Here is a 20,746-nt window from a genome sequence, read left to right as displayed (position 1 = left end):
TTTTCTTTGTGTTCATCGCGTTAATGTTACCCCCTCTTTCGCGTTATTTCCTTTTTGGGAGTATTTTTCTTCAATGCGCGTTAATTTAGTCGCGTTATTTTCTTTTTCCTTATACGTATTTTCTATTTTTCCATCATTTCAAAGGAGGTGGTCTGCCCTGATTTATCGTTAATAACATCAATAAGTACTACTGTCTCCCGGGTCTCCACCAGTCGTTCTTAGGGGCGATCGTGGAGTGTAACACGATCGCCCCAAAGAACGACTGCGTGGGAGGCTAGGGGGGTCTACAGCTCTTTCTGATTGGAGTTTTTTGTCACTGATTTAATTAAGCCCACTAAAAGACCCTCGTAGCAAGCGGACGAGTTGAAACGTTAGTATTATTCATCATAAAACTAAGTCACAATAATTTAGTTAAAAATATTTTATTTGGAGAACTCAGACACCTTATGTATTTACATTTGACTCTCAAGTGAAAAACAAATCAACAAACTATACAAGAGCAGTTACTAGAAAAATATACTTCAAATTTCGAATGCTGTTATAACCCATTATTCGAAAATACAAAATTTAAAATTTACTGGCTTCTTTTTCACACGAATTACAAAAAAGATATACATATTGTACAAAAACACTATATTGCTATTTGTAATAAATAGGAAATAACTGTATGTTTCTATAGCTTTTGCCAACGTTGCCCAGCAGTTTACAGTTTTACTAATTCCGGCAAAAACGATCCAAACCGTGAGAAAAAGGCCACTGCTCACATCTACCCCGTTTTACTAACGGCTTGGATCGCTTCCCGAAGACGATTACTTCCTAAAAATGTATGGGAGCATAAGAGATCGTGTAATATTTTTCGTTATTTTATAACAAACTATAAAAAAATTACTTATATAAAGTATCTTATAACCTAAAATTGTTACTTGTAAAGTAATGTGTGCTGCCAATGGCTACAGTTTCTTGTTAGGATTTTGACAACTGTTGACATGTCCAACCTAGGTCGAATTCCTTTTCGATTAATGCACGCTAGACTACGAGGATTCCCACTTTTTTCTTAGTTTGTCGAGCGTGAAGGGAAAAAAAGGGGGGAGTGGGCGAAAAATGTCCGACGCTTGGTGGACGAAGAAAAAAGAGAGACTGCTCATACATGTCAAGGTCGAAATGCAGGCCGGTGTTTTAGATCCTGTAGATTGTACAGCACGAGGCCCATCCAACAGAAAGGCACTCCGATCAGGTTTTCCTTCTTGGCAACTGGCAAAATTGACAATATCTCCCTAGTACTCGAGATGCATACCGAATTATTGCATGGTCTAGAATGCAAAACAGTCGTATGCGCGAACCTCGCGCGTCTCGCGAGACCGTTATCCCTTTGCACGTTATTCGTTCTCTCCAGATCCTTTTTATAAAGCTGCGTTCGTTCACACGCCGAGCTCACGCTAAAATGTAGGCTGTTTTGTAGTTAACTGAACATGGACTTTTTAACGAAGGTTAAGGTAGATATAGCCCTAGTGATTGAAGTGAAATCCCTGACAATGCTTCTTAATAGATACAAGAGCAATTCTACCCAGTTTCTCAGATGGACATTAAATTATTCGGTCACTTCAGATCTGGTCCACGTATTCTGTGGCGAGGGCCGTCCGCCCTTTCCCATGTCGGTCATCACGTCACTCTTGGCCTGTGGGCTCACTACTTTTCCAGGACGTGTTTCGCTCATCTTCTCTGTGTGCTCGATCAGCGACAAACAGACAAAAGCCCAATTGAACAGATATTGAGCTGGTAATGAGCCGTGCTTTGCTACTGCTCCTTGAGGCACATCTGTAAAACACAAACAAGTAAATTAACAGTCAGTTTTAAGCAGTTTTTACTTGAGTTTCAAAAGTAATTTGCATTTGCTTTGGTTTAGCATTACTATGCTTAGTGATTGGTTTAAAAAAATCGCGCCACTTTCTTATCCAATCAGAAGTAAAACCAAAACCAATTGTGACTTGCTCGCACGCACGTTTTCCCGCGCTTCCCGCCGGCTACAAGTATTTTCTTCGAGTTTTGATTGGTTCACTGAATTGTCTGTGTGTTTTGTGATTGGTCAGAGTGATAACACTCGATTGTAAACCGCTCTACCATCGAATAAGGACAAATTCACAATGAAGCACAAAAGTATGCGAGGTTCTTGTGTGACAGCGCCCTTCGAAAGTTGTCAATGGAAACTTGTCACGCATGTTCCGTGACAAAGAAAGTAATTTCATCACAGCAGTTCACTTGTCACTACACTGCGAGTAGAACGTCTTAGAAAATTCTTGCAAGGGCTTGAAGAAAAAGGAGGTTGTGCAAATGTGGTAACTGTCACAAAATTTAGGTCAAATCCACTGCTGGGCTTATCACAATAGTCACAAAAAGTGAAAAAAGCCATCCAGAGCTCGATGCAAAATATGTAAAGTAAAAGAAATAAAAGCGCCTGGCTTTTTGAAACCGTTATCTAGGTCGTCACGCAACGCTTCTCCTGGCCGTTGCTGAGAGGTGTTGTGTGACGAGCTGAGTAACGGCTGCGAAGGGGGCTAGAAAAGCGCAGGAAGCCAAATGACATCATCGGTTTCGGTTTTGCGCATGATTGGTCAAGAAATCATATCTCTGCTATGATTTGTTTAGGCAAATTCCACGACTTTTTAAGCCAATTACATGCAAGGAAATCGACATAATGAAATACAAAGGAAAGCACTTACTCTGAAGTTTTGCAGCTAACGATTTGGCGTCCACACCAATTGAGTTCGCCTTCGCCGTGGGATCGTAGGACGTGATAAGACGAACCAGGTCAGGATTCACCGTCTGTTTACACATGCTCCACTCGTTAAACTTCTCCTGTTGCTGACGATCTGTGTAAAAGATTCCTAACACGGCCTTTAGAATATCGTGAATCACTTTTGGCGGGTCCTTGTAGCTCTTGATCTCAGCAAAGGCTCTGTGGATTAAAATAATATGCATTTAGGACAGGATCACAATTTTCTAAGGATTGTCGTAAAACTGACACCATGGTAATCGGAGGCATGCCGAAGTAGGAAACTGTTGGACCAATTGCTTGGTTTTAGAATGAATGTACTCGCAGACGAAACCGCCTTTTTATCTAGTGCTGTTTTTGTTTCTCTCCGCGGAGTGCGGGTTCACTTTCCCGAACAGCGTCTGTTAATGAAAGCTAGCCTGCGTGACAGGCGTAAAAAGGGGAGGGAAAGGGAGAGGGGAAAAGAAGGGGAAGAGGGGAAGAGGGAACGCCTGCCGTAAGAACCCGGTATTTTGCATAACGCCCACCAATTTTCTGGTAATCCAATTGAGTAACTGTCAGTTAACTGTTAGTATGTTAACCAATCAGAACGCAGCGCACGCTTCTTAGACACGCAGGAATTTCTGTTTCCCGGGACTCCGGAAGCGCAAGTATTTTTGTGCAAAGTAGAAAATCTCACCTCGGGACAGCCATGATTTAGCGTGAAAATGTCCGCAACTCCTACAAATAGTTCAAAACGGGTTGAAATAAGAAGGAAAACGAATTCAATGATCGCTGTCGATTCTGTGCTGATTTGAAAGTCCATCAGGTTCAAGAGCGTCGTTTGAAAATTTATTTACGAAATCTACAAGGCAAGAGAGTCCAGGAACAGTTCTGGCAGATTGCTGTTCTTCGATTGAATTTCCGTTACTTAAATGCCAAAGTTTGTCAGAACGCATTTGCAGAAGTTGCGGCCGCAAAATACGAAATGCTGCGGAGTTTTATTATTTTATCAAGACAGCTGTAACTTCCAGAAATGCCACTGCTTTTCCGGCGGCGAATTGCGAGTCAACGGTCGAAGAAATCAGCACCAAACGTCAACTTCCAACGACGGTTACTCCGGAACGAAAGCAAGGAAAAAGGCCTACAACAGAACCAGATAAACATTTAACGGAGCGGTGCAATTCAAAGAAGTCGCTGCAGTTTTATGTTGAAAGTGCAATTGGGGAAATCGAAGACACGGCTGAAGGCGACAAAGGATCAAGTCAAGATCATCGCTCGATAATTTGGACAAGTCAGCCGCAGGGTAGCCCAATGATTCCAAATCCTGGAGCTGATCTTCGATAATGCTCTTCAGTGGTAAAATAACGAGAATTGCTGCATTATCGCACTGATTTTCGTTTAATAGTTCGTGGTTCTTTGCATGCACAAACATTTGATAAATCAAACTCTTGCTGTAACCGGTAGGCAAAACCGCCAGGACATCTCTACCGGCTAGAAGAGCCGTGATAGCAGATTCTTGCTTCGGTTTTAAGACAATATTCCATCAGCAAGATTTAGTCTCTTAAAGCACTTGCTAATACGTCCATGACCGCCGCCATCTTAGTTGTTTGTGAAATAAAATTGTGAAACTTGCATTTTACAATACCCATTGTTTCCTAGCCAATCAGAATTTTGCGGCCGCCAGCGGCCGCAGAAATGAACAAAAGGGGGTTCTTAGAGCAGGCGTCCCTCCCCTTCTCGTCCCCACTCTCTCTCCGTTTTTTCCCTCTTTCTCTCCCTCTTCCCAACTCCCCCTCCCTCCCCTTTCGACGCCTGCTACGCAGGCTAAATGAAAGCTAACTTTTTATTTGCTCTTCTGAGTAAATATGAGTAGGTACGTCAACGTTTTAACGTTTTTTTTTTAAAATCGTGATTGTGATATGTGGAAATTGTCAATAAATAGATATAAATAAACAAATTACCTGGCGTCCAGTCTTCCGACGTTCTCCCTCAAGTCCAGCAGCATGAGTCTGTCAAACAACACGTCAATACGAGCGTCTTCGTACTCCTTTTCCACCTCTAAACAACCAAAAAGAATCAGATATCAATTACTACTTTGAAACGGAAGATACGAGATATATTCTATATTTAAACTAAGCGTGCGCAACAGACAAAGAAACGAGCCATGGCCAGAAAGTTTTGGCGGGAAGTAGAGGCTACTCCTACCCTCTTACTCCCACTCCGCCCCACAAAACAAAAAAAAAAAAAATTAAAAATAAAAATAAAAATTTTTAATGAGGAAGCTCCCGTCACATAGAGTCAGGTTGGTCGCCCCGGAAAAAGCCGCCATAGTCAAAATGAGGCAAAACTAGACCGTTGTAATAAGCAATGCGAGTCTTGTAATCAAGCATGTGGCAGATTCGATTGAACACGGATATGCGATGACTTATCTTCTTGATTAAATTGCTTTTATGCGGCTTCTAGGTCCATTGTGCGTCCATTGTTACTCCAAGATATTTACATAAAACAGACAAACAACGCTGTCTTCTCCCCAGTTTGAAAGAAAGATCAACTCACCCAACACAATGGTTTTATCGGCGGCGCCACTAATCTCTCGCGCCACCTCTCTATGCGCCTTGGCCAGCAGTTTAAGCATGCGCTGTATCTCTTTGTTCTCGTGCGGCGGAAGTGCTTTGAGTTCACCAATACTAATGTCCACCACGGCAACAGCTTTTCCTTCCCCATCCCTGAGGGGGAAGGCCATGTGACGCTCCCCGTACGCATCTGCAGTGATGGTTTCTGAACTCTCCACACATTTAAACAAATAGTCCCTGAAATGTAAAAGTAAACTTGTTGTCAATATGTTGTCTACTTTAATTCTTTATATCTGACCAAAAGGGAATATTTAGGGTACAATTGTGAATCCAATGTTGCACCACGTATTACTGATATTAGAAGCAGGAAAGTTTGCATATTTTGAGCCAAGTGGCCCATCAGGTCGGAGCTTATCCCGGTTTCTGCAGCATGAAGCGACTAGGAGTATTTCTATTCCCCCCTGGATGGGATGTTAGTTCATCGCAGGGTTATCCCCCAGCAGTCAATTCGCCGTTGCCCATTTATACACCTGGGTGAAAAGATTCACTATGAGTGTAAAGGGTCTTGCCTAAGAACACACTGCAGTGCCCCGGCCAGGGCTGGAACCCAGACCGCTTCATCCAGAGTCCAGCGCGCTAACTATTAGGCCACTGCGCCTCCCACAGAAGCTGGAAAGTAGAGAATTAACTCTAAGGTAATTTAAGGTGATGTATTGTACCCCAATACGGAAGATGTAGGTTCGAATCCTACCGAGATCAAAGGATTTTTCTTTCCATCGTGTGGTCCCCGATTTCCTTTCTAGGGCTAACAACTCATAAGGAAATTCTTGGGTTACTTTACGGCACCTTATAGGGACTGTGTCACGGATTTTAGCCAAATTTAGGCATGGGAAACGACCATCAACTTCGGTGAAATTATAAAAATAACCTCTCAAAACAGTAGAAGAACATTTCAATAACAAAGCAAATACAAAAGAAGGAACGGATGGCCAAAAGTGACGAAGATTGAAACGGATTGAAATATGGGTTTTTTAAAAATATTGTTGGGCTGAACAGTTTTCAACTTTTTGTCTCGTTTGCTTGTAACTTTAAATTATAACGCCCGGGAGACACATTTGGTTACAATGAAGCTATGGTTTTGTCATTTGGATCCAATGGAGTAATTTCTTTGCAAACATTAAGTTTCACTGCAAGTATTTGGCAAAACTTAAAAATAAAAAACTTAACTCAGCCGTGACACAGTCCCTTTAAATTACCTTAGAGTAAATTGTCTACTGTTCAGCAAAATGGAATATTTCCCTATCATTTCTTTGCATATAAAGAAGTTGGGTTGTTTGCTTCTCACCTGAAGAGGTTGTCTCTTCTGTCCAGTCTTGGTGGATTTGTGTAGTGTTGACTAACACCGTTATGAGCCAGGGTCATCATTCGACGAAGGACTAAACTGTCGGTAGGCTAACAACAAGAGGTAAACGAAAGAGTGAAAAACACACGTCTAGGCAACGCTTAGAAAATAACCAATAACCATACTTGATTCACCTACATCTAAATGTGGTCAACGTGATATCAATACCTCTAAGCCTTAGCCAAATCGTGGATATAGCGGAGTCGCCTTTAAACCCATGTTCAGCAATAAATCTGGTCCAACTTACTTTTCGTTTAAATCGTTAGCCCTAAATAATCAACGCTCGAAGTTTTGAATTTTTTTCTGCGCGGCTTCTTTTTGTGACAAATAACATATGTCGTGGCTATCTGACGTAATGTTTCGTTCAGGCCAAGGGACTCTTCAAGAGACCTCTCTGTTTAGCAAACTCGTTGAGCATCGCGCTCAAAGTCCCGTTCGCAAATAAAATGATGACAGTAATCTCGCCTTATATCGAAAAAGAATATGCGAACGGGACTTTGAGCGATGCTCAGCGAGTTTGCCAAAACAAAAAGCCCTTGGCAGGGACGAAACGCAGCGTCAGACAAGCCACGAATAATGTAATTTTTCACAACTGTCAACTTCTATCAGCTCATTTTCGACCAGAAAACATTTACCGACCTTTAACCCAGGTTCCACTAGGTAAACATTGACATTCTGCACATTGGGACTGCGCCGTAAAATCCACGACACTGCTGACTCAGCAACTCTCAGCGTTTTCCGGCGGATGTCCACAAACTGGATGGCCTGACTCAGGGCTTTGGCCACGCCCTGGAAGAAACTGATCTCATGTGTGATAAAGACGGGTTTGTGAGGATCTGCTAGTGTGTCGATGCCAAGGATTCCGATCACTCGCCGCTCGTGATCTTTTAACGGCAGAGCAATGAACGAACCGTCTCCTCCCTGAAAGAGATGATGAATTAAAGTGAATGTGAGACATGAAGTGTTTTCATTCTCAGTACAAAATTTATCACCTTAGAACTGTGAAACTGAAGCATAAAACCTTTATTATAAAACCTTTATTAACCTTCATATATCCTTGAGACTATTAGTGAGTTTTTTTGGCGCTTAGGGAAGATTAAATGTTCAGTTACAAAGTAAATTGACAAAAGACGCTTTTCTTGATGTGGGCTTATTTTCGTATCTTTCGCGAGATTCGATCCGAAAAAGAAGCCATACTAATAAAGTAGCACTAGGAAGATCCGTACAGTGTCTCGGACTGGTTTTTATTTTCACTCGCATAGAGCGATTTTCACTTGAGTGTCGAATGTAATTTGCGTTTGCTTTGGTTTTGCATTACTGCGCTTAGCGATTCGTTTAACTGAAAAACTCGCGTCACTTTCTTGACCAATCAGAAGTAAAACCAAAACCGATCGTGACTCTCTCACACAAGTTTTCCCGCTATTTGCTTTGAGTTTTGATTGGTTTACTGGATTGTCTGTGTCCTTTGTGATTGGTCAGAGTGATTACTTTAGTTTTGGTTTTAGACTGACGACACTCAATCGAAAATCGCTATAATCGTAGCCGACCAACAAATCACTTAACAGTACACGGATGTCTACCTCGCTAAGTCTTTACCACAGAACTTCCATCTTTCGGCTCAAATCTCAAACGTAGGCTAGGTTCAAAATGGTCCCATTTTTTTTTTCAAGGACTGTAAGCAAATCTACGCAATGTGACGTAGAAAACCATGTACTGACAAATTTTATCTATTGTGTTTCTTTAAAATTTCACGGTTGTGAAGAGGAGAGGACTGAGTTATAAAGTAAACAGAGTCTTCATCGCAGTTAAATTTAATTAACTAATAAAAAAGACAGTGTTTTGTTCTGTTATAAAGCACGCAAGGAAAGTGTGAAAAGAAAGCGACGAGAGCACAAAAGAAATGTAGGGTGAAACACGAGCCGCAGGCGAGTGTTTCTGATCTCGATGTGGTCAGACTTCTCAACAACTTCTATCAACCTAGAGTTCAACTCCAAATTCTTACCTCTTCTCTGCGGGAAGGATTCCACATTGTCACACCCGAGTGGGTCGATACTTTAGGCACATGAATAGGTTTCCCAGAATCCACTGCGTTCCAGCTAACTGTTTTCATATCCCTGTACAAAACTTTCCCGAGTACGTACGGAATGTCATCCATTGTGCACGAGACATAACGTAACACTGTCTCGCCGCGGTGTATCTGGTTCGGATCGTCATTGTTTTCAAGCATACATACTGAAGAACTCAATAGTTTTCCTCGCCCGTGCTCATCCGCGTCTTTGAAGAGAACATGATACACCGCGCGGTAGACTGGATCTAGCTGTGCGCCGCCGGTCTGAGCAGCGGCATCGATCATCGTCATCCATTTCTTCCGTGCATCACCGCGCCTGCGCTCTTCGAAAGACCGCTGTGAAAAAATGAGTGAACAGACCGAGTCAGCAAAATAACGCCCAGGTAACAACGAATTTTCTCATGTTGGGTAACACTACATTACATCTCATTTAAAATGATTTGCTGTCGCTACCATAGCTAGCTGGTCAGTGAGTTTGTCCTAAACACGATCTTTCCAAAGAGTAAGATTCTCAATTCCACACTGACTCAGCCTCTAAGGGAATCCTTGCTCGTTTCGTAGTTTACATTTTGCCTCATTGGCATACGACTTTGCGTAGAGAGGGCATCGTGCTATGTAGCCTTTGGGTGTAATTTTGAAGGAAATATTAGCTTTCAACGACAGCAAAATTTTTGGGTGACAAAAGCGGAAATGAGCCCATACATTTTTCAAAAATTTTTGAGTTTTCAAACCCGCCCCGCATCACAGAAAAAAGTGTTTAATACATCGGGCTCAAATTTATAACTTAAGTACTAATTAGAATTGATTTTTTTTGTGGCTTAATCAGAAACTGAAGCACTCATGCTAATGAAGCAAATATTGTTAACAAGGATTCCCCTACAAAGGGGTCAACACATCTGGAGACCCGTTAAAAACACGACGTCAAACAAGAAATCCGCTATTTTTCGCTTTTCTTCTATATAACTCACGCAAAAATCTGGCAACCTCACTAAGACGAAACCACTTAGATCATTTTAAAAGAAGTGAAAAAAGGAAATGCTATATGAGTTCAATGATGTCGAGGCTTACCTCTACGCTTGTTGTAAGAAAGTGGATCAGCGACTCAAACACATCCTCGTCCGGAAACGACTTGACTATGGCGTCAATACAATCACGGAAAGTACGCTTGTTAAGGGTGCTATCCACCTGACCAAATACCTTCAGAGCTGAAATTTTATAATGACAAGTATAACATTAGCATCCTTTCAGTTTGAGAATCTAAAGGCCTGGCAAAACGAGGAAACATGTGTCCGTAACTGTTTCCTCATTGACCTCGTTTTGCCCTGGTTTCATGCCGCGCGGAAACACGGAATGTTTCTGCGGTAAAGCAGAAGCAAATTTTGCTTTTTGGAAACAAAAATTGACACTGGAAACAATGCTTCCCGTGTGGCAAAACTGGGAAACATTGGGGAAACATACGCGCGCTACAAATGTTTCTAGAAACATGTTTCCTCGTTTTGTCAGGCCTTTAGGAATACCTTGGGCGTCAGAGGTTCTATTTTTTCTTTCGCAGTTTCCCTGCAACTTAAAAAAACAAACAAACAAAGAACTTTCTGGCACCCTTGGTAACTTAGGAATCATTTAAAATAAAGGTTTTGAATCTGGTATCTGGCAAATGGTTGGTTTTCCTCCGATGCACTAGTATCAAACTTGCATCCTATTTATGATCAATTGCAAATACTTTTAGACGCTTTATCAGGTTATAGAACTGAACCGGAGTTAGATGGCACATAGCCACTTTCAACGGAAAGTTTGGTATATTTAATCAGTTGAAGAAGACTGAAAACCCTAACCTTCTTTGAAGTTGTCAATTCCATCGGAGCGCCACTTGTTCAATACAACTTGAATCTCTTCCAGCTCCAGGTAGCCAGAGGCGTTCACATCCCACAACTCATACAGCAAATCAACTTGACGGCGCCTCTTGGCAGAACGAGCTTCCAAACGAGCCTGGAAACGCAATAAAACGTCCACGCCTTTAAATTAACTTACCTTCCTCTTAAACACGTATCGCATACATACATGTATAATCCATGGTTCATTGACGGAAGAACACCTCACAAGATATGAGGCTTTGTAGTTTCCTTTGCAAAGTTGTCCGGGTCGTCACTCGATGCTCCGAGTGAAACACCGCGTGACAAACCAAGTAAAAGCTGCAGATTTGTAGGAGCTCGGTACATTGTGACCTGACCATCTCTCCATCTTAGCCCACGCATACTTCGCTCGCATACGTTCGCTCTATGCGTGCAGCCTTTTAATTTTAAATGTATAAAACCTTTAAATTTTTACTTTTTAGGCTACAGCTGCGATACAATGTAACTCTTCAAAACTACTTAGTTCGAAACATTAGGTAGAACTTCGAAAGTCAAAAAGCCGAGTTATTACGGTGCTTATGAATAAATACTGTTGTCCAGCCATTCTGTGCGATAAATATGTCCAAAACGCCTTTTAATTTGTCACAGCCTACACCCAGAGTAAATCATCACAGCCATAAACCCACCTTGTTAATCCTCGCTATTCGTTCATCATCTGTTTCAACATAACTGGCTCTTACAAAACGCACAAGGTCATCAAACACTTGCCTGTAAAAATAAACAAAACATGACAACATCGTCTTGTTAAAACAGATTCATTTGATCGCAAAGGTATATATATTTCTTTGTCAGCAATTGGCCATGGTTGCAATAGTGCCGTGCCCACTGTCCCATTGTGTTGTTACTGCTTGGCCAACCTGTTGTCTGATGTTGTAAGGTGTTTAGCCTGCCTAGCCAGCGTTTATGTTCATTTTTGAAATACACTTGCCCAGTACTAGTGGGCCAGTACATTTCAGTTTTCACTTGTCCCCACTTAAATATTTCTCGCTGTCACTCAAACTCACAAGACAACTGAGGCTAATTTCACTTGCCCACCAAACTTCTATTTTCACTTGCCCAAAAGTAAAATTTACTTGCCCTGGGAAATTGGACCTGGATTTTTTCCTGCCCTGAATGTAGGCGCAGGGAGGAATTCTGCTATTATTGTGCCATTTCGTGAGAAAACCACCAGCTATGCAGGCTACAAGATGTTGGACAAAGTTTCAAATTAATCAAGGAAACTTTTCATGCAACATTTCATTGGGACAGGGATTTTGTTTATGTTGCCATCTTTTGACTACCAATTACTGTGTAGCATTGTTGCATCTGATCAAACGTTACAGTTCATTTTAAAGCAGCAACGCTCTTTTATACGATGATGCTGTACTGTATCCAGATTAGGTCAGTATTCCCTTCATTCAGGGACCAAAAATGGAACAGCATTGACAATAAGACAAAAGATATTAAGTCAATTTTTTCTTTTAAGTGTATAGAATCTCAGGGGACAGTGTGGCGAGAATTCCAATAACAATCCTTTTCTCTTTATTGCTTCTTCAAATCTTCTATTGTGTTATCTTTTAATTGAATTGTAAATCAGTTAAGTAGTAATCGCTTAGGGGGTCTACTATTTCAAGCATTTCTGCTTTTCTGTGACTCCTCATCACTTTTATTTGTTAAAAAATATTTATAAATTATTTATGCAAGTGATGGAAGTAATAAAGTTGAAGTTGAAGTTGTAATTGATCCGAGATTCAAAACTTACTTGATTGGAGTATCTCCAAGAAACTTCTCCAGTAGATGTATAAACTGTGGCTGGTTCAATGAGTTTTCATCAAATGCTGATCCTTCAGTCACTGACTTGGGTCTTGGCAGTGTGCTGGCTGATGTCTCGGTGTCTTCTTGATCTGACATCTGGTCATCAACTAATTAAAACAACAAAGCAGAAAAGAATAAACATGACATCTTGATCCCACATGATGTTGGTGTGTTGCTGGGGTATGGTGTACAAGACAGCAATGGATTGGGGTCTTACAAAGAACTTAGTAAAAATTGCAAAGATCTTTGTAAAATCTTTGAAAATCCCTCAAGATCTCTGCAAGATCCTTACAAACCTTGAAGAGTCGTTTGCAAGAAGATTTAAACATTCATAAAGATCCACGCCTATATCCTTAAGATCCTCAATAGATCGTTGCAAAGATCTTTAAAGATCCTTAAAAGAATTTCACCAGGTTTCTTCATGCTACTCTATCATATAAGAAAAACAAATCACAATGAATGTCAAACGAGACCTACTTTCATCAGGGATAGATTCCAACAACTTTCTATCTTCTTCTTCATCATCTATCAATTTTTGTTTTATCCTCTCTTTCTCGGCTTCTTCATCTAGAACTTCATCTTGATCATCACCTTTCCCATCTATTGATTTTGAACAAGAAACAAAACCCAGTATTTTAGTCTGCTTTAATTTATTAGAAGTTAAGTTGAGTCCCAAATTCAGCTAGGTCACTTTTTCCTGCATTTCTGTAAGACACCCAGGGAGATTTAGTGAGAGTTCAAACTGTTCAATGTCAGTCTTTCTATTCCTTGCTCTTTCACTCTGTTATATTTGCAATATTTGCTTGTTTACTTATGGTCTCCTCAATTAGCAACAGGGGAAGGGGGTGGACTCCCATATTAAAAGGGACAAGGATACTCATCGTCTCACTTAGGGATGAAAATTTAGAATTTTGGTCTTACTTAGGGTGTTCAGGACAAAATGGCAATATTTTTACTGTACCTTTCAAGGTCTCGTTTTGACTGCAAACTCTCATGTACACAACTCTTGAATTTGACTTAAGTCATGGCATTTCTACTGTGATCATCAATGTTTTCTCACAACAAATACATGTGAAGGATTTTATCATCTCAACTTCAATTATTCACCTTCATTTCCTTCATCACCGCCTCCATCTCCAGGTTGATCCTCAGCTTTTTCAATGTATTGATTTTCCTCTCCTCCCTTAGTTTCTGCAGGCATTTCTTCTCCTTCCTTTGGTTCCTGAGCAGTTTCTTCCTCTGCCACTGTTTCTTCTGTCTTCTCATTCCCATCTCCTTGTGGCTCTTCTGACGTTTGTTCTGGTTGTTCTGTGTTTTCTTGTTTTACGTTTTCATCAGGCTCTGCTTGTTCTGTCTGTGGTTTCTGCTCCTCATCTGTGCCTGTTCCAGCATCTTGTTTCTGGTTAAACTCTTCATCTTCATCACTGGTTTCTTCTATTTCCAAAACAGGCCCTGAATACAGATGAGTTTTGGTTAGCTTGGCAAACATCTCTATGTTAACTGCAAGTACAAAGCACCTGGTCTAAAGCTATTGTGGGGGCAGAGCAGATGGCTCTGTACTTCCTATGTCCTATACCTTTTATCTACCTCCTTCCTTAGTTCCTGCCTCTTTGTGCTTATTTCTAGTACAAAATATTACAAAATGTTGCAAAATCCTTTTCGATTTCTCCTGGTTCCCACCACCTTGGAAATTTAGCCTGCAGTGCAGGCATTTTCCGTGGGCGTGTGAGTTATCAGTATTAGCTTGTGATTGAGTACATTTGCCGCCATGTTGGATGAGAGAAGAGAGAGGTTTACATTCAGCCTCACTCCTACTCCCTGAGATGCATTTTCTCCTCTCTTCCCAATCCTTTCCTGAGTACGAATCCAAGATAGCACTCGCCCAATTAAAATGTGCCCGCTTGCTAAAATTATGGGAATATGGCTTCCCACCCTCTCTACTCCAGCCTCCCGTCCCCATCCTGCCCGCTATTTTCCTGTTTCTTGCACCCCTGTCCCCCTCCATGATATTGTTGTCCACCTTTATTATGAACGATTTCAACAAAAGGGTATTACTGAACTATCACCATGATTAAAACTCTGCATTTTCAAATTGTTTCTGTTTACCAGATAATTTGCTTATATTTGCATTTGATAAGTTTGAGTGAGCTGGTAGTCAAAGCCCCATGAAAACCAGATGCAAAAGAAAATATCAACACTATCATACATGTATACCAGGGGTAGGCAAAATCTCTATCCATAGATTGTTTTATATGAAGAGAATACAATTGCAATCTGATCCAAATAATTATCTGCACTGTTATTCTGTATCCAGGCAAGCTTTTGACTGTCAAAAGTGGCAGAAGCCCAGTTAAAAATCACTAGAAATTAAATTTACCATACATTTAATTCCTTGATTCCAAAGAAATCCTTATTCCCACAAAATAAACTTACATTTTCTTGGGTTTTGCAAAGAATTCCTTAATGCTTCCACTGCATTGTCATAAAATGAGGCGAGAATATCCAAAATACGCTTTCTATCTACATGGCCAGCCTACGAGGAAGGAAAGAATGACTATGTTAATTAGGTGCATCATGACAAATAAAATTTAAACATTTTTATTAGATATAATTTAGCAAAGACATCTAACTCCTTTTCATATACCAATCCACAAATAAGAGAAAAAACGTATGCAACAGGACAGAACTACTGTATGACATGTATGTATGTATGCTTGAAATATGTCAATGTGTTGAGCAGTAAAAACTAATAATTAATTACCATGTAGTAATAAAATTATTATTTATATTAGGTGTTAGAGTGAAATGAGTAATCTATACGTATTGCTCCTCCTCTAGTTTTCTCCTCAAGCATTTTGTCTTGTACCCTTGTGGTTTACCCATTTACATGCACCTGAGCTCCAAAACAGGCAATGCGAGAGTGTATAATAATAATGTGCTTGGTGTAGTCAGAGAATTTAACTACCAAATTGTTAGAAGGTACATTGTCAGGGTCGTAACCAGGTATATGGGATCAGGGATCACAACCTTGGGATCGGGATCACAGCCTCGGGATCGGGATCATGGACCCGGGATTCCGGGTCACAAGTCATGGAATCCGGATCGGCCAATCAGATGGGATCAGAATGGAATCAGGGATCAAATGTTGCTGCATTTTGGGGATCAGGAAACAAAATTTAGAGCTAAAATTTGGGATCAATGATGAAAAAATATACCTGGTTACGACCCTGACATTGTAGAAGTGTTTTCTTTTTGTGTACAACTTACATTCTTCATGTCACAACTCAAGAAAAGGTTTCTCAGAGTAAGTCTATGAGAGAATAAAAAAAATTAAAGGGTTGTCATTTTTTTATGCCCATGAGACAAATGAATGCACAGCCAATAATCAGCTGGGTTTGTATTTTACACTCCTTCTTATAAAAGCGTGAACACTAAAAAATATGTCTGGAATGTTTGTGTTTAGCCAATCACATGCGAGAACTTCAGACCGCAGAAACCACAAACAATAAATGGGTTTCCATCGGTCACGGAGCAACTTTAGTTCTTATTTTGTTTCAGGATCACGCTCTGTCTTTTTCAGGAATTTAAAGAACTGCTATTCTTTCGTATCGAGGGCCACATCCAGAACATGGTTTCAGGGATTTTTGAAAGAAAAGAAGGAGGGTTTCTCTAGCGACGTTATACGACATGGTTCAGTGCATGCAGCATGTTGTAGACACGTCTAGACATAAGATGTAACACGATAAACCGAATATAAAATAGAAAATTGTGGAGTTTTCGTTACTGATTGTAAATCTTTTTGGTAGAACAAGGGATTCGATTTATTTCAGCAAACGATTTCAACCCTTAGGCAATCAGAGGTTCCATGATCGTAGGACTGCAAACTGCAAAGGCTCCAGACGAAAATTATTCAAAACGTTGGCGTGATTGGTGCAAAGTAAACACCTCAGTCAATCGTTCAATCGTTTGATTTTCGCTTTTCCTTTCCGCTGTTATCGAAGAAACGAACCCTCCTTCTATCAGTGTTTAGGTCTGCTACATATACAATAGTTGGGGTGAGATAAAACCTCAGTACATATTGTAACATGCCTTCAGGCGAACGGTAACTGCAGATACGAATTCGTTACAATTTTTGAAAATTGGCGGCAACTGGGGCAAATCGTAGCGTCGGGCGCATCGGTTTTTCAATTTTTTCTTTAAAAAAAATCACTCAAACATATTTTTCAGTAGGGCAGTTAATGTTCTCAAAAAGGAAGGAATTACAATTAGTGTTTACCGTACTTGTAAATTGGAGCGAAACAACTAAATATTGTTACGTGACCGATGGAAACCCATTCGTTGTTTGTGGTTTCTGCGGTCTGAAGTTCTCGCATGTGATTGGTTAAAACACAAAGAACATTCCAGACATATTTTAAGTGTTCACGCTTTAATAAGAAGGGGTGTAACCCTGCTCCCACGCCCCCCTCCTCTGTAAGAAAGTTTAACTTCAAGTGAGGTCCAGTGGGCAGGGATACCAAGCCCAGGAACTGAACCTGAATAGCCTATAGGTAGAGCCTTGAGAAAGATATATAGAGCCTGTTGTTGGTGACTGACATTAGAATAACCTGAGTGGAAGCCATCTTCAGAGTCAAACTTGTGTAGATGACTTTTGCTCAGGTGTGTAAAACTCACTCATCAAGACTATCAACAATGCTCGTTCTCAAGACTAACCCCCTCACTCAGAAAATCAAAGTTGATGAAAGTTACCAAAGCATCAGACATTTCTCACCTCATGGCTTCCTTCACAGTAGCTGCTCGGTAGTGTGCTGCACAGCGAGTTAAGTGCTCGATAAAGGCATTGAAAGCTTCCTTGGAGAGATTACCACCATAAGGGCGAATATACTATAAACAAAACACAAAGTACAATAAAAATGCCTTCAGTTCTGATTACAAAGATAATTTAACAGGATTTGAAGATTTTATTAGTTTTATATGGGCATTTCTTACTTACATCTTTAAATTGCTGCATGTTCACCATTTTGCCACTGGAGTCTGTTGGTTCAAGAGGAATAAGAAAAGATGCACCTGCCAAAATAAATGAATAAAAATGCCAGAGTTACACACTGATAACAAAAAACTATTTACATCATTAAAATTTATTTAATACTGTCAAATGACACACATGTAATTTGAAAAAATAATTCAGTCCATTCAGTCCATTATTACCTTTTCTGATTTCTTCTGGGAGATTTGCAGCAACTTCTTCAAATGATTTAAGCACATTTTGAACCTATAGATAGATAAAACAAGAAGTTTTTATTTTATTTTTTTTTATAACAAGAAGTTAGTCCTAAGGTGAGTGGGTCACAAATGAGACTGTTTACTCTGGTTTCTATAACATGAAACAAGGAGTATACATGTATGTAATTTTATTAATCCCCCTGGAAGGAATGCTGGTTCAAGTCACAATATTACACCCTGGCACCCCTTTTTACAGTGGAGAGACACACTTTGAATTATACTGTAATATATTTTATAAAGGCTAGTTTCCACTAGCGGTAGAGAGTCAGGGTTGTAATTGGAGTCATATTCATAAGCACACACTGACCTAGTGAATATAAAAAATTGGAGTAGTAAGCGGAGTCATCATTCTCGTCCCCATAGCCCTTTCGTTTCTCTTAGCCGGATTGGCACGAGAAAACGGAGGGCTCTGGGGACATAGGATTTTTGAATTAATTCGAATTTTTTTGATTGGCTGTTTGGAACAAAGAATTCCTAAACGGAAGTCGAAAACGTAACGACTCTCTCATACATTCTTTTGAAACGTCATGACTGCATACATGAAGACCGGAAGTCCTAGAATCTAGGACTGGAAATCCTGTGTCCCCAGAGCCCTTTGTTTCCTCGTGCCAAGGCCCAGCCGGCTAAGAGAAACGAAAGGGCTATGGGGACGAGAATGCGGAGTCATAAGCTCAACAAAATCGGAGTGGGAAGAATTGGAATGATTCCATTTCCTTCTGATCCTGCTTATGACTCTCACAGTTATGATCCAGTGAAAACTAGATTGTCGGGATTAAGCAGAAGTGGAAGAACAAATAAAACACAAGGCTGGTTCCCAGGCCCTCCGAGTACTTCCTTTTTGTTTGCAACTCTTTACAAGGGGAACCCTTTACTACTTGATGAACAGTTGGATTGGGCCAGCAGTAAAGTATCTTCAGAGACTCAGGGGCAGTTAGATGGGGCGACACTAAGTAAACCAACTGAACTATGTGTTCATGCTCTGTAATACTTAGTGCCAACCTGAGCAGGGGCGGATACAGGGGGGGTGGATAGGGTGGATATCCACCCCTCATTTTTCAGTAAAAAAAAATTCGAAATGTCACTTTATTTGAAATAGAAAATAAATAAAGAAAGAAAAACTAGCTCTCGCTCATGTCTGGTTGTTGTTACGCCACGTTTCGCTGTCTGCCGCCACTTAGGGTTAGGGTTAGGGTTAGGATTAGGCCCTAATGGTCTGCCATCCACCCCCCCTTTTGAAATCCTGGATCCGACCCTGCTGAGTAACTTTCCCTTGGTGTCTGATAATGGCTATGTTGGGTGTACTCAGAAACCCATAAGGGTTGAAATGTGTAACTCCCTATGATTCGCATTGTACAAAGGGTTTGCACATTTGTTTACACTAAGTACCATATTTGGAAAATTATGAGAACCATTTAACCAATCAAAACTACTATATTTGGATTAAATTCACAGCGTGCGCTAGCTCGCACTTGATGACATAATCTTGTTTTTGAACAAGCTTGGATTTGGTTAAATTCTCCTGTTTCATCTTCTTGAAGTAGTCTGGAGAACGTCGCCTCGATTCACTAAGTGTATTTCTTTAGTTTGTGTAAGAAACTTACCGCGTTTAGGTCGAAATTCAAGCAACTTACCGCAAAACCAAAAATTATGTTGCGTGTGTCATTTCGTGTATAAGCATTCGCGTACAAATTCTTCCTGTTTCCAAATAAATTATGGTACTTAGCAAAATGAATATTCAAACGCTGTGCGCGCGCGTTACACGTTTCAACCCTTATGGGTTTCTGGTGTACTGGTATACTACGTTGAAAAACTTTGATACTGTACTAGTGTGACACCCCCACGGGGTGACACCTCTGGATACCTGAGTCCCCCAGTGGGTGGGTAAAATTCTGTTAACTGTATTTAGATAATTACAGCCGTACACACTTACAACAGACAGGGGAAGAACACCATTCCAATCAGCAGTCCACTCAGGAAACTGCTCCTCCACAGCAATTGAACGACGGCGGTTCTCCATAGTCTTTTGATGCTCCTCTTTCTCTCTTGCCTCACGTCTTTTCTTGGCATCAGCCTTAAGCTTAGCAAGTTTGTTATCCTCCATTGAAAACACCTCCTTCTTGAGGTCTTCAACTACTTTACGGATGCCCTTTGCATATGGCGAAGCTTCTGCAAAGTTACTATACTTGGGATTATTTCTCATCAAAAACTGGGCCAGGTAATCAATGGGATTAAAATCTGGACAAAAACCCTCCGAGTCTGCCAGATCTCTCTTTTCAACCTCGTTCAACAATTTCTCAACTCCCAAAATTAACGTTGGCAAAAGATTTTCAACCATATACACCCTTACATCCGAAGTTAGGTCATTGTCATTAAGCCAGTCCTTAGCCAGAACATCCAGAGGAACTGTTCTAGCAACAAGGCGCGTAAGTTCTTTAGATTCAGCATCTCGTTTCTTGCGCTCAGCTTTGACTTCCATTAGTCTACGGGTGATCTTTTTCTCGACGTTAGTTCGCCATCTGTTAATCGCACTCCGTGTAAAAGCCCTTACTATTGGAGACGCCATACCGTCTCTCTCTATCTGCTGATGGATTACATCAGAAACTGATAACGCTCTCGATCTTCCTTCAAAATTTTCGGGCGACATGCTCTCTGATCTTGGAAGAATGTCTTCTTGATCAGCCTCCCCTCCGAGATCATCCACTTCAAATTCGATCTCTGTAGTGTTCAGAGGCTCATTTGACAGCATAATTGCTGCAGCCATTTTTCTATAAGTCCGCTAAGTGGATTCTAATTGGAGATCCTGGTGAGATTCTAGAACAACATGAGAATTAATCGATCTTCTGCGTTCGCGAATGTTATGACTTCAAACATGGCGGAAAAAGAACAGTTGTCGGTTTCTATGACAACTGTTGTGACTATTTACCATGCCACCTGCTGCTCGGTTTGCTAAAAGAACGCCTGGAATTT

At 40.7% G+C, this 20,746-nt stretch overlaps 1 protein-coding gene across 2 annotated transcripts; it reads right to left on the bottom strand.

The window, feature by feature from the left end:
* Window positions 1-414: 414 nt before the first annotated feature.
* LOC144647096 (EF-hand calcium-binding domain-containing protein 5-like) lies at window positions 415-20,645 on the bottom strand. Of its 2 annotated transcripts, none has more exons than XM_078506844.1 (19): window positions 19,710-20,645; window positions 17,705-17,768; window positions 17,490-17,563; window positions 17,268-17,380; window positions 15,767-15,809; window positions 14,933-15,032; window positions 13,607-13,951; window positions 12,977-13,099; window positions 12,447-12,606; window positions 11,332-11,413; window positions 10,628-10,781; window positions 9,864-10,000; window positions 8,730-9,131; window positions 7,367-7,648; window positions 6,671-6,777; window positions 5,309-5,562; window positions 4,714-4,810; window positions 2,718-2,953; window positions 415-1,815 (listed from the first exon to the last, which is right to left on the bottom strand). In XM_078506844.1, exons 1-19 carry the CDS (start codon window positions 20,538-20,540, stop codon window positions 1,589-1,591), a joined length of 3,831 nt encoding a protein of 1,276 aa, XP_078362970.1. In that variant the 5' UTR covers window positions 20,541-20,645; the 3' UTR covers window positions 415-1,588. The 2 variants fall into 2 exon arrangements, with proteins under 2 accessions (XP_078362970.1, XP_078362971.1); XM_078506845.1 differs by having other exon boundaries at window positions 13,625-13,951.
* Between the last annotated feature and the right edge of the window lie 101 nt (window positions 20,646-20,746).

The sequence above is a fragment of the Oculina patagonica genome, chromosome 3 (assembly GCF_052425735.1).
Source record: "Oculina patagonica isolate OP01 chromosome 3, crgOcupat, whole genome shotgun sequence".
In the NCBI taxonomy this organism is placed as follows: Eukaryota; Metazoa; Cnidaria; class Anthozoa; order Scleractinia; family Oculinidae; genus Oculina; species Oculina patagonica.
This window is presented reverse-complemented; position numbering and strand designations above follow the sequence as displayed.